Genomic DNA, 14,626 nt, shown 5'->3' on the forward strand with positions numbered 1-14,626 from the left:
GTTAAGCGAAATACCTGCAAGTTGCCATGTCCCTTTATTCTGGTAGAAGGTTCTTGAGCTCCCTGACTGACTTTTGGCTCCTCAGGAGGCCGTTCATTTCATCTTCACAAGCATAAACAAGGCTAATCGTCCCTGTAAGTAAGATGGCCTTTTATCAGCAAATGGCATCAGGCTTGAACATGTATATGGTACGGTGAACTCCGACCCCACCCAAAAGAAGAACAAAAAATAACACAAGAGACTCCCAAAGCTAGCTAATGTTAGGTTTTGCCTCTCACTATTTGAATTGTGATAAGTATAATTATATCTGGGGTTAGACTAAGTGAATCAAACCTGGAGTGAAGGCAGTCATTTCATGGGTTGTGACTCAAAAATATGTGTCGTAGCAGCTGCTTCTTCCTCAGTATGAGTCAGTCGGTGCTTTTGGACAGAAAACTTCTGACAAAGTTCCAAGAACCGTCCAGCTCAAATATTGTTGTATGAAACCCCCTTCCCTCAGGGAAACCTTAGCCTTTTGCATTTGTACAGGCAGTAAGAGACTGCAGTTGGGATTGGTTTGACCCAAGTGCCGCACTCCCCTCCCTCCCCACGTGCTAACAGCTAACTGTGCTTATCTGGGGGGAAAAGGTTTTGTTCCACTGTGAGTCCCCCAAAAAACTCTGTGGCGTAGCAGGTGTGTAGAGCATAGGCCTCTTTGTCCATTGATTTCCAGCAGGTTCTGTCCATTGGTACAGTTGCTGAAACTGTACTAACCACAGTTTTTACATTTTCTGTCTTCTGGCGTCCTAAAACATGTTTTGATAGTACTGGCAGGCCCACAGGCTGTACGGTTAATTCAGAACAGAAAGCTATGTAATGCGATCTGTTTTTACTGATAGCCTCCCAAACTGCAATGTTACATACCGGGTATTCAGAAATATAACCTAACTTTTCTTTTTTGTGCGTGCATGCGTGCAATGACTGCACATTGTATTATAGTCTTAAGTAAAATTAATCTTAACTTCTGGTGGCCAAACATTTAATTGTTGCCTTCTGTTAATTTCCTTTTCTATAATATTTTATGAAAAAGCCAATATCTGTTATATAGTTTAAATACAATTTGCAAAAAAAATAATAATAAGGTATCAGGCTTGTGAGTAAAGCACCTGCAGGAACAAGGTCAACTATTCTGGATTACAGTATACCCAGTACGTTTCTGCCAGCTCTCCAACTCTACATTTCCAGGGGCTACAGACCCGTTTGCCCAGTTGATTTCAGGCAAATAATGCTTAGTTGCTACTGGTTGCCTTCAGTAAGAATCAGCTTCATCAGCTTTTCTTACAAAGCGTTACATTATAGGTCACATAGCACAACACAGACAAGCCACAGGAAATGATTTTGATACACTTTAATATCTACAGACTTAGCGCTAGTTTACATGGCAACCCTTCAGCTCCTCCGCTGAAGATACAACATTTGCTGCAGTGGAGATCATGGAATCCTGTCAATCAGTCAGAGAACTTTGTAAATAACGGAGTGAAATGCTTCCTGATTTCTGTCCTGTCACCCGACTCTACGTCTCCTTCTACTATGGAGACATGGCCACGGATTTGAGTATTAGCCCTGCATACTGGTCATCCTGACGAACTGACTCCAAAGAATTGTACACTTTAGGCGGAAACCCCAATTGTGAAGGTGGAGGGGAAGCGTCCCACGAAAAGATGGCGGGGGTTATCAATTGTGATCTCCATCACATTTAGCAACTGTGGAACCAGATCTTTTTTTATTTTTCCAAGAGTTCTTACCAAGTAATGGGACAATCTGACAGGAGATCCTTTTCATAAACCATTGTTCATATTCCTGTCAATGTTGCTGTATAAACTGTCTGAGTATGTTTATGTAGGATCTACTGTACGTTGCCTCTTCAGGAGGTGCAGGATGAGCTACACTTTATGCCATAAGTTCTGCTACAGGCAGAACTTATGGCATAATAATCAATCAGTTTTAAGAATATCCTATTATTTAATGGACTTTGGCATGATGTGCAACAGGGATGTTGCTTCAAGGAATGTCTTTGACCGTTAACTTTCGATGGCCCACACTAATCAAGAGGACTGTGTTCCCTTCCTTTCACAGCCTGGTGATGTCACCAAAATTAGAGTCCTGTACTGACCCTCACCCACCACAACCCCACTCAGGTCCCATACTAAAACCGATTTCTCTTGTATCCCAGCTGCATCACACTAACCCATTCTGTCACTCCGAGGCCGCATCACCTAACATGCCCTCCTGCAACCCTTTCTTTCCTGTGCTCAAGTGCAACCCTTTCTATGAGGACTTGCTAACTGCCGAGCCCCAAAAACCATCCTTGCCTCCTCTGCCTTATCTCTCCAGCTGCCGGCCCCTCGTAGCTCAGCTCTTAATGCAGGCGAAAAATGCTGACCCCTCTCTGACCTATCCCACCATCACCGGACGGGACTCCACTGCTGGCTTTGGTGCAAAGAGTCACGTGATGGCATTTATGAAGATCCTTCCCTCTGGTCCTGGAGAGGAAGACAAACCCTCAAGCAAGAAGCCACCCAACCCTTTCATGTCTGCTGATTCAGACTGGGACGAATCTTTTCAAGTGTTTGCATCGGAACGACTGCAGACTCCCAGTGAACTAGCCAGTGGTCAAACACAGCAAAATACACCCAGAATCCTTCCACGCTTTAATGATAAAGGAATGATTGCTCTTGGGACAAACGCTGACCAAACCTGTGACATGAATGAGGCGTCACATCATCAGCCACCAGCTTCAGGTATGGACTTAACTAGATGCACCGAAGCCATCAGGTTGGTTACCAACGCCAACATGTACCTCGATACCTTTCTCGACACAATCCCAGAACATGGGAGCTTTGAATACAACACGTTGCTCGCTACATTGGACAGCTCATCAGAACTGGACGGTCGCCCTGAAAGCCACCACGCCGGCACCACCACCGACACCAGTATTTTAAGTCATTCTATTGTGCGTCGGAACTCCCCAGTGAAGCTCCAGAGCTCGTCCCCAGATCCTATTTCTTCAGGTCTTGGCAGCTCAGCAGAAGATGACTTCCATTCCTGTATCTCATCCTATTCTGCGTCGGAGAAGTTCTCGGGATCATCCTCGGATGACACAGAGGTGCAGACCTTTGATTTTCCACACGAACAACATGGTTCTGCCACAACTCCTGATGTTTTCCTCTCGTCCACACATCCATCAGTTCACATCGTAACCTCCACTCCTGGTGTTTGCCAGCAATCCTCCAACTCGCTGTTTGAGAGCACTAAAGTAAAGATGCAGGATGTCAGCCGGGAACCTCCCGTGCCGTTGTTGCTTTGTGATGACTTCCCCAACACCAGCAGTGTAAGCCCCAACAAGGACAGCGACCTCACAGTTCTTGATCAGAGCGGCAGCAGCCGTCTACTCAGCTTGTATGTCAGCGCCGACTCGCAGCATTACCAAAGCTGCCCCTCCCACCCATCGTCCGAAGGCTCTAGTACCACAGATAGCACCTCAGAGCTGACCTCGACGTTGTGCTCTGCGACCTCAGTGCTTTGTACTGAGCTCAGTGAGGTCCTGGCACCCACTGGCGTAGTTTTGGGCCTGGGAGGCTCTGAGGACTCATCCGGACAATCCAGAGAGGGCATTGAGGAGCCCGACCCCCGCGAAGAGTCCCGCACTGCGGAAGACAGAACGGCAACTCCGCAGCCAATTTTTTCGGTCCAAAGTGATGTGAAAATGATGCCGCCGACAGACATTAGTTTGGACTCCAAGCCAAATCTCGGCAAAGACATTGCACCTCGAGGTGACATGTTCTTCCCATGTTCCATGCGACAGCGCTCAAAGTCAGAAGGCATGCTCACGACTCATTTTGATGACCGCCTCCTCCTTCCGTCTCTTAGTAGTGACTCTTGTTCTCTCCAGGAGTCATCTTCCATGCAGCATGGCCTCCCGTCTCTGACCTCCTTTGTTCCTTCTCCAGTAGCTAAACGTAGAAGCTTCCCCTTAGCACCCCACTCTCTTCTCTCCCTTTCAAATGCGTCTGCGACATCAGCGCCCGGCATGGCGATATCTGCCATGCCGGCTCTCACCAATCTAAAGGCAAAGCCTCAGGAGGCGCAGCAGCGGGCAGCCTATCAGCAGAACAGGTGAGGTACAACATGCTCGTCCTTGGGGGGAAAAGTGGAGGAAGAAAGTTTTCCCACATGCGTTCTCGTCTTTCCTGAGCCACTCTGCCCATACCTGCTTTTTTCCCCTCTGCGGCTGACTCCCAAGTGTTTCTTCTTTTGTGGTGTGACATACTCTTTTGGTCACTACACTTCACACACAATATTGACACACACACACACACACACACACACACACACACACACACACACACACACACACACAGTGTTAACAAGACGCTATTAGTGTTCTGGCTCTGTGTAGCAATGGGAGGGGAAACAAAGCCTCGGGCCAATTAGCAGTTATTATTTTGCCCTGATTTCTTCCACACACATCTCCACCCTTCCCTGTAACTCACACACTCACACTCAAAAAACACATTCCATCCCCCTCCCACCCCGCAGGGCCGGCAGCTTTCGTTCTCACACATTTCCCAAAAAACTCAAGCAGAAAGCGGGCTTTGTGTGAAGGCACAAAAAAGGTGTTGTTGTGTCACTGACAGCGTTTCCTTTTCATCTGGGGGTAACAACAGATTTAACACAATTCTACATGTTTGATTGCACAAAGGCATGCAATTAAGTCTTTCAAATTGGACTTGATTTCATTTTAATTTTCACCAGTATCTCTTGGTGTCAGATTCTCACACCCGTCTAACCTCCTCTGCTCTCGATCTCTGTGTGTAAGAGTTTCTGGGCTTTTAAAATGCTGATCCATCAATCTCTATTGTCGTGTCATGTTGGAGGACCAGAGGACAGGCTGTCAAACACAAATCATTTCAAACACTTGGTATAAAATGAAAAAGCTTTGTGAGTCACTGCTGTTAAGTAGCTCTACATGTGACTCAGGTCACTGACACAGGAAGCCGTCTTTCCTGTGTAGTTTGTCTAGCATTAGCGACAGGCAATCTGTCTAGTTTCTCTTGACAATTCTCTTTTGAGGTGGTTTACCACTATTACGACAGAGTATATTAATGAATTCATTTTGGTCCAAATAAGACACAATATTTGAAAGAAGAATGTGACGTGGGTGACTTTTAGAGCAAACGTCAGTTGAAATAGATAGAGTAAAACCCCATCGCCCACCCCTCCAGGGTCAAACTCATCCTCTTCCCAGGATCCCTCTAACCCAGAGGTAGTACCGATAAACTATGTGTTTTGTTTTTTTAAAGGTAGTTCTAATCAGTGAAACGATATACTGCATCATAGTTCGGTAAATGGAAGTGATACTCAATCCTAAATACCATTAGCTACCAACCAAATTGCAAAATGTATTCATTTGGATTAGAAATTATATATTTTTTTTTCTAGCTTGAAATGCAGACGTCCAACAGCCCTTTACTGTTGCGCCCAACATAGCTGAACAGTCTGTGGTGTGCCAGGAAGTCTCTGACATGAAACTGCAAGGTGACAGAAGTGAAACGGTCCTTCCGGTCCCTACTAACCTGGCGCCGTCTCCTGCAGCCCGCACCCCGTCAAGCCCCTGAACACTGCCACGCCGGGGGACGAGAGGCGGAGCGAAAGCCGGTCGGTTCTCGCCAGCGGATTGGAGAAGCTCAAGTCCACTATTCATCCTGGGAGGAGCAGTCAGCTCAGCGAACACGAGACCGAGAAGAAGAAGGTAATTCAGATATCGGTCTTATTTCTGTGCCATTAGATTGAAAGGAACATCACGGCTTATTATATAGCTTTTGATTTCTTTTTGAATTCGTGGAAGCTGCTCAAAGTTGAGGTTTAGTGTATCTCTTTGTTGGTTGAACGAGAGCGTTTGGTAGGACTGCAGTTTCTTAGGAAAATGTTTAAAATGTGTGAGCTATTTACTGTAACATTCTGACATACAACTGACAATAACAACATCCTTGCACCTTAGGTGAACAAAGTAGTACACAAAACCACAATCACTATAATACAAACTATACCACAATAGCATGATGACGCAGGGATTCAGGCCTGTTTATTGTCATTCCACTCTGGGAAAAATAGAGCGAAATGTGTTCCTGAGGCCCGCTGAGCAACGAGTAGCAGCAATATAAGATACAATGCGATAAGACAAGCATGATATTAATTTAAAATCGATATTAGTCATGTAGTCTTAGCAATGTTCGGTTGCTTGCCAGCTCTAACTGAAGTCTGCAATGTGAAAGATGCCAATGTGCTACAGAGCAGGCTTGTACCTCTTTGTGTTAATGAGAGGTGAATCTGTGAACCATCTGAGCAGAATGAAGCAAGAAAACGTCCACATATAGTCTGTCCGCCCCGGACTCTAATGGCTAACAACAGGAACATCTTTTGTCAAGGAAGTTTGATGTTTTCAGCTGTTTTTGTTACGAGCACCTTCAGCTGCTATGGCTTTCCCCGGTAGAGCTAACGTGTTATACCCACAGCCACCGTTAGCCTCGATTGTCATTCTTACGAGACGGATTCTTTGTCATACTCATCGCCTCGACTCTGTCTGCTTTGTCCCCGTGCAATCTCAGACAGAAGGAGCTGGCTTGTACTACCACCTGACCCACAGTGAACTGGTGGCCCTGCTGGTGCAGCGGGAGGCGGAGCTGGAAAGGCAGAAGATGGCGTTCCATCAGCAGAAAGCTCTGCTCGCCAAGCGGGAGGTGGAGCTGAAGAAGCTGAAGCCGCAGGTTCGGGATCTGGAGGACTACATTGACACGCTGCTGGTGCGAATCATGGAGCAGAAACCCACTCTGCTGCAAGTTGGGTCCAAGTTGAAGTGATAGCGAGTTTGCGTCTGTTCACTCTTAACCACCACAACAGCTCTTTAGTCTTTTCACTGCTATGCTGTCCTTTTGATACAAATATTTAGGCACTGACTGATGCTGAGGTGATGTTTTCCAGCCGGCATGCTTTCCTGTTCCGACGGCCGTCCTCGTCCGAAGGGTGTGATTCTGGCTGTTCTGAATGTAGCGGGTCCTCAGGTTTTTTTCCGGTCACAGGTGGATGTAAGCTCATACGGACGTGAGCTCAGTGGATTTAAAACCTGATTGTAGAAACATCCTTCTTTTTTTCTGTCTCCACACTCTTCACTTCTGTCCCGGTATCACAAGGGAGAAAGTTTCTGGTTTCAGTCATTCACAGTCCATATATATCCACTCTTGCAAAACTTGACGTTCCAGAGGGAAAAAAAGACTGAACTTTGTTTTTGGCTCGTCATTCGAACGTATGTGTCCTTTGCATTAAGGCCGACCGGTTTCCAGAGCGTGGCATCGGCTTGTTTTCTATCCTCGAGGCAGCCATTGATTTCCGATCCATTATCTATCACATTGTTGACCTTGTTTGACTCTCTCAGAGACAAATCACTTGAGATGTCAGCAGAGCCTGATGTTTAAGCTCAGTGAGGGAAAACTGTTGCTCAACACAATCCCAAGCAGGCAATTTATTACAGGTTTGATAATATGGTTAAAATTGTAGCATATACGGACAGAAAACTATTCAAACTAAACGTGAACCACAAAATAATTGAAAATTACCTTCACATACCAGAAAACAATTGATAAAAAAAAGGAAAACTTGTAAATGGTTGGGAAAAAGAAGCGGAATATGTGTGAGATTACTTCGTAGCGAAGCAGTTTAAAATGGCATTAAAATTAGCAAAAAATGACGTGAAAATTGAACACAATTTCCTGAGGATTGAGAATACGTTGCATCTGAAATTTTCTGAGTCACTTGAAATTTAGTCTTGAAGTTATTAGGGGAATTATCTAAAAATGTGTCAAATAAATGTGTAATGAATGTGGTACCAGCAAGCAAGGAATCACTTCAAAATTGTTTTCAAAATGTATAGAAAACAGGCAAAGAAATGTAATGGGACTGGTAGATATCTGACAAATTAAGTGATACAACAAGTGAGCAACAAATTCTTCACTGCCTCTGATTCTCTGAAAGTGAATTTCTGGGCTTGTAATAAAGGGAAATGAAACCAGTGGCTGCTCTGGAGGAAAGGCCAATCAACAGGAGTACAGCTAAAATGACCATAAATGTTCAGGATTGATTCTGTGGCAATGTATGTGGAAGGATACTGACTCGTTTTGTAAGTACAAACCAATGAGCGTTGCCATGTGCACAATATCAGGAAGCGTTTGCAGCTCATGAATGTTTAAAAGTGTTCTTATCTTGGGAGTGAAAGCTTCTTAAGACGCTCGTTGGATGCGGTTTAACTTATTTTGCTTGTTTCTTAATTTTTCTCTTCTGTCGTCCTCCGTAGGTGCGCGCTAATCTCTTCTGTAAGCAAACCTAACTGTCGCTCGAGACACAATGACCGCTGGAAGGCACGCAGAGTTACCCGGCATGTCACCACGCAATATTTGTCCTGCAAAGGCACTGTATTTTCCTTCAGAACCTCTAAAGGAATCAGATAAAAAGCTCAAGCTATATCCTAGAAGCATCCTTTGCTACATTTATTTGCATATTGTCCACTAAAGTGGCACTGCGGTTCATCCAAGTCGTAAAGTGATTCGTTCTTGAAAATGCCACAGGAAAAATAAATGATTGGCCTAAATACGGTGTTGGAATTTGCAAGATTTCCAAGAATTTGGCAGTAGCCATAAGAAAATGTAGGGAAAATGTGAAATGACATATTAGCTAAAAGGTTTGCTTCAAATACCGCAGCTTGGCCTGGGGTTGAGTTATAAACTCGAATGAAATTAAATTCAGCAGAGCTGTGATTCAATTATACCGGTCTTCTCTGGGGTTGGAGACTCAGGCTCCTTGGCTCAGCGCTGGCAGGTCTACTAGGGCCGGTCCTGCCAGGCATACTCACCCACATAAGCTAACCGATTGCCACAGGTCTGAGTTTGATCAAATGACAGTGTCGAGCTCAGCCGTCCTCCGTTCCCTGCCGCTTGCTGCATGATGTCGCCATCATGACAATGCCTGCGACACACAGGCATACAAACACTCATTGCTCTGTGTCTAGTGCGTTAGGACTTCCTCTGCTTCAGAATGCTCCTGCATCCAGGCGTCACAAAGGGATAATATAACACATCTGACAGCTTATAAGCCGTATTGAAATGCCAAAGGCTGCCTTATTTTCGTTCACTCACTTGTGAAATAATGACTTCATATTCCTGGCAGGTTGACATGACGAGGTCGAGCTACCTGATCACCTTCTTTCCCCTCTTTTTTTGCATTATGGATAGTTTTAGATCACCACACGACCATGGAACGATGCAAACAAATAGAGGAAGAGCTGTTCCAGTGATTCAGTGGAAAACAAAATAAAAGAAGTCAAGCACCAAACATTGGCACAGATTGACACCCAGGGTTCCTAGCGGCTGCCCAGTTTCCCAGGCAGCACATTGAAAATGAGAGAAAAGCAAAATGTCCTGGAAAATATTCTTTTGTCTCTATTAAAAACATTATTAGAATCAAACAAGCACACAAAATTATTTTAGAATAACGAGAAAATAATGACTTAATAGAAGGAATTAAGTGATTACCATTAAATTAGAGAATTTCATTTTACGATGTGTTAACAATTTTAAATGTCTTGAAAATGGCTTAAAAAAGCAATAAATCAACTGAACATTGTTCAAAATATATGAAACCATGAAAATAAAAACCCCAAACCAGCAAATCAGTAAGAACCAACAGACAATTCAAAGAACATACAAATCCTCATCTTAAAAAGTAATAACAAAAGCCAAAAAGAAGTAGAAAGTCATATCCTGGAACTGGGGAGAAGTGTATAGCAAATGATCTGAAATTGACAAAATTAGAAAACGTTTATGCAGATGATGGAAATCAATCAGCTGAAAATCCATCGGAAAGCTGGTGAGTAGAGCCAAGCTTGTAAAGGCAAACCAAGCTGGAGAAAACGTGCCAGGACATAACTCTAACATTAGGGATGGGACACAGTAGTAACAGGAACATAAAACTGTCTTTTCTGGAAAAGGAAAAACAAGGAGGGCGAACCTTGGAAACTACTTATCCTGAAAAGATGCCACTTTGAAAAAACCTTTTGTGGATGTTGTCACAGCTCTCAACCATCAGAACGCTGACGCCTCCGGTCTATATATAGTTATTTTACATCATACTGCACTTTTCGGTCGCTGTGCTTTAAGAGCACGGCAGGGCTAATTAGCCTATGAAGTATCCAAAAAAGAGTATAAAAATAAAACGAAATATCCAATGATCTCAGTTCTGCTGTGTAATTGCAATATAAAAGTGCATAGGTGACTAGAGGCGTTTAGTGGTATGTAACTCCGCACTTAATGAGGCGCAAGAATAAATGTCCTCCTCCGTCCATGTCTTCCATTTTAAAGTTTTTACTTTCTTGACTGTGTAGCCCATTGAACGTGCTTCAGGTAAAGTGTGAGAATGGAAAGTTTACAATTCGTGATGCAATTCTGTCTCACAAATTTTTGTATATTTAATAAAGAATATTTTGTGTTTCTTGCTCACCGTATGTTCAGCTTTCAAATATTTATTGTGTCGTGTGGTTCTTTTCCTCTCTGGCTTCGATCCTGACAATTGGCACTAGTTCTATTTCAGACATCCAAATAATGGGAATCAGGTATTTTAACCACTTCCACGGCCACGGGTGTTTAGAATCAAGCACCAAGGCATGCGGACCGTTTTTACTAACATTTGTGAAAAGTCGGTGAATTCCAGCCTGCTGCTGTGGTTGGATGCCACCTGTGCAACAAATACAGACCTAAATATTCCCCAGCTGACTGTCAGCTGGATCAGAAGAACATGGAAACATTGGGAACGAAAGCAATTCAGCCACCAAGTGTTGGGCCACATGAACTGACGGAGCGAGGTCAGTGGATGGTGAGGCGTATAGCGCCAAGAGGTGCCTGACTTTCTGCACAGTCAATGCCTACAGACCTCCAAACTTCATGTGTCCATCAGATGAGCTGAAGAACAGCGCGCAGAGAGCTTCATAGAATGGCTTTCCATGGCCGAGCAGCTGCATCCAAGCTGCGTATTACCGAGTGCAATGGAAGTGTGGGACGCAGCGGTGGAAAGCACGCCAACACTGGACTCTAGCAGTGGAGACGCCTTCTCTGGAGTGACCAATTGCACGTCTTCATCTGGCGATCTGATGGACGAGTCTGGGTTCGGCGGTCGCCAGGAGAACGCTACTTGTCTGACTGCATTGTGCCAAGCTTGAAGTTTGGTGGAGGGGGGATTATGGTATGGCCTTGTTTTGGGCCCTTTCGTTCCAGGGAAAGAAATTTTGACAAGAATTCAAGAATTCGCCATGACCTGGATGACTGAGAACCTCCACAGACACATGCCTTCCTGATCCAAGATGACTGTGTGCAAGTGCACAAAGCAAGGTCCAGAAAGACATGGGGGACAGAGTCTGCTGTCGATGACATTGGGTGGCCTGACCTCAACCCCAGAGAACACCTTTGGGATAATTTGAGCGGAGACTGCGAGCCAGACCTTTTTGTCCAACGTGGGGGTGTTACCTCACAAATATGCTTCTGGAAGTCTTCTTCTTTTTCTCCTCCTTTCGGCTTTTCCCGCCAGGGGTCGCCACAGCGAATCTACTTCTACATCTAACCCTATTCTCTGTATCGTCTCTCACACCAACTACCCTCATATCTTCTCTCAATACGTTCACAAATCTTCTCCTTGGTCTTCCTGAAGACCTCCTGCCTGGCAGCTCCAATTCCAGCATCCGTCTCCCAATATATTCTCTATCCCTCCTCTGTACATGATCGAACCATCTCAGTCTGTCTTCTCTGACTTTCTCTCCTCTGATAGACTCATTCCTGATCCTATCCATCCTGGTGACTCCCAAAGAGAACCTCAACATCTTCATCTCTGGGACCTCTAGCTCTGCCTCCTGTCTTGGTCATAGTGACTGTTTCTAGGCCATACAGCATAGCTGGTCTCACCACTTTCTTGCACACCATTCATTCTTACTGATGGTCTTCTATTGCATTGAACCCCTGACACTTTTCTCCATCCATTCCAACCTGCTTGGATCCATCTCTTCACATCTTTTCCACACTCTCCGTTGCTCTGGACTGTTGACCCTAAGTACCTGAAATCCCCCAGCTTCTTGATCTCCTGTATGGATCATTTTGTCCCTCCTTACTGTCCAACCGAGCACACAAGTCATCGTCGGCCCTTTGTTTTGCCTTTGCTACCTCTATCTTTACCTTTCACCATCTGTCCCTCTGCATTCCTATCCTGGATACCAAATCTACCCATCACTTCTTCATCCCCTCTATTGCCTTCACCAACATGTCCATTGAAGTCTGCACCAATGACCACTCTCTCATCTCTGGGGATATTCTGCATCACTTCATCTAACTCATTCCACAACTTCTTCCTCTCCTAAGACTCACATCCCACCTGTGGTTCATAGCCACAAACAACATTGAGCATCACATCTTCAATATCCAGTTTCAGACTCATAAGTCTATCTGACATTCTTTTCACCTCCAGAATGTTCCTAACAAACTCCTGCATTCAAGATAACTCCTACTCCATTTCTCTTCTTGTCAGTACCATGATAGTACAACTTAAAGCTTCTCCTAAGCTTCTAGCCTTACTACCTTGCCACCTGGTCTCCTGGACACAGAGTATATCCCCCTTCCTTCTCTGAATCATGTCGACCAACTTTCCATCTTTACCTGTCATAGTCCCGGTATTCAAAGTCCCTCCTCTCAGTCCCAGACTCTTGCCTCTCCTCCTCTCTCTGCTTCTGAACATGCCTTCCTCCTCTCCGTCTTTGACCTACAGTAGCCCAGTTTCCATTGGTTCCCTGTAAGTCATCGGCACCAATGGCAGTCGTTGTTAACCCTCTACCGATCCGCTATGATCTGGTTATTAAAGTTGATTCGCACGTTTGGTTTTGGCAAAAAAAGTTTCACGCCGGATGCCCTTCCTGACACAACCCTTTCCATTTACCCGTGCTTGGGATCGGCTCGAGGAGACACCGGCCAGTGCCGCCCTGAGGCTGCATTAGATGCGCTCCTGGAAGAATGGTCAGAAAATACCACAAACACACTGCAGAGCCTTGCAAAGGGTGGACTCACGCCATATTCAACCCTATGGATTAGGAATGGGATGTCACCTAAGTGCATATGCCAGTCAAGGCAGGTGAGCCAATACTTTTGGCCATATAGTGTATCTATATTCTGTAACAGGAACAATCAACTGCAAACACTAATATCATCCAAAGCATGTTTTAAATTGATATTTTAGTTCCAACAAGTTTTTCTCCTCTCAAATCTTCACTGTTTTCCTCACAACACACACCTCTTGCAAATGGAGACATATAGTGCATAAACAAAAAGTGTTTTGTTTTGTCTTTTTCCTTTGGATGTCTTGATGCTCTAAAATTCACTTTTTGATTTTAATAGTGCTTCAGAAAAAAATGAGCAGGACGCTGAAAAAGATTCTGGCAAAAAACATTGTCAATGCAGGTTAACCACAGTCATAATTATTTCAATAAATAAGTCATAACATTAAGATTGCATATAGTAACAAGAAATACCTTGACAGCAACAAGGGGATAAACCAAAAAAACACTATCTGTCAACGGTTAGACATAAATCATTTTTAGAAAAGGGCTATTTATAGACTGACACATTGGCATAGCAGCAAATTACAAGGGAATTAAAAAGAATGCATTAGTAAAAAAGGAAAATCTGTTAACCAAACAACAACAGGGCATTTGTAAAATAAAATATAGGATAAAATAAAAGGGGTTTTAACAAACTGGTCCAGAATTCAGCTGACTGCCAACCTCCTCCACCACAATGCTCCTGTCCTCCAACAGCTCCACTTGCTCCCGGTCCAGTTCCCGACTCAATTAAAAGTCCTCCTGCTCACATTCAAGGCTGTCCACAATGTCACCCCCGATAAGTTATTGCAGCGATTTAGTCCAGAAAAACACCCGGTTGACGGTGTTGTTGGCCACAGCCACGTCACACAAGCCTGCACTACAACTCACAGTTCCTGCTCAATTCCAGGTAAAAAGAAAACAGAATTCCTTGCGACCTAAACCAAACCCACAAAATTCCCAACAACCCCCAAAATCACACAGAAGACAAGCATCAACATAAATCCCAACATTCGTGACTCGTTACATTGTATACATTGGCACTTTTATTGTTTTTATTTATTTTTTGTTTCTTTTAAATCTGTAGTTTGTGACTGTGAATATGTCTGCGTGGCGTCCTTGAGTGTAAGGCACCTTAAATAAAATGTATTATTGTTACAACAAAACACCTATGCGGTTATGTGCATGTGCTTGCATATCTTCAAAAGCACTTTTAGGGGAAGTGGGAGTCAAGTCTCTGGGAGGTTCATTTCTTGAACTGGGTTTTGAAAAGCTTCAGAGACTGTGATGAAAATGAAAAAAAGACATTTGGAATGGATCCCTTATATCTGGGGTTGCAATGATTGTATTCACCTAGGTTTTAAATCATATATATTGTATATTCTCCTGGAGGGAGCACTTTGAACTGCAGTC

The 14,626-nt window shown here is 44.2% G+C and overlaps 1 protein-coding gene across 3 annotated transcripts in view; it reads left to right on the top strand.

The window, feature by feature from the left end:
* rab11fip5a (RAB11 family interacting protein 5a (class I)) overlaps positions 1-10,588 on the top strand; it is a 31,173-nt gene extending 20,585 nt beyond the window's left edge. For 2 of the 3 annotated variants that reach the window (XM_086159797.1, XM_086159806.1), the window contains exons 4-6: positions 2,116-4,155; positions 5,635-5,791; positions 6,648-10,588. In XM_086159797.1, coding sequence (XP_086015923.1) covers positions 2,116-4,155; positions 5,635-5,791; positions 6,648-6,899 — 2,449 coding nt within the window. In that variant the 3' untranslated portion in view covers positions 6,900-10,588. The remainder of the gene's footprint in view (positions 1-2,115; positions 4,156-5,634; positions 5,792-6,647) is intronic. The other variant, XM_086159814.1, reaches the window with a different exon arrangement.
* The last annotated feature ends 4,038 nt before the right edge of the window (positions 10,589-14,626 follow it).

This window comes from Fistularia commersonii, chromosome 1 (genome assembly GCF_037954325.1).
Source record: "Fistularia commersonii isolate RoL2024-O1a breed Wild chromosome 1, RoL_Fcom_v1.0, whole genome shotgun sequence".
Taxonomy (NCBI): Eukaryota; Metazoa; Chordata; class Actinopteri; order Syngnathiformes; family Fistulariidae; genus Fistularia; species Fistularia commersonii.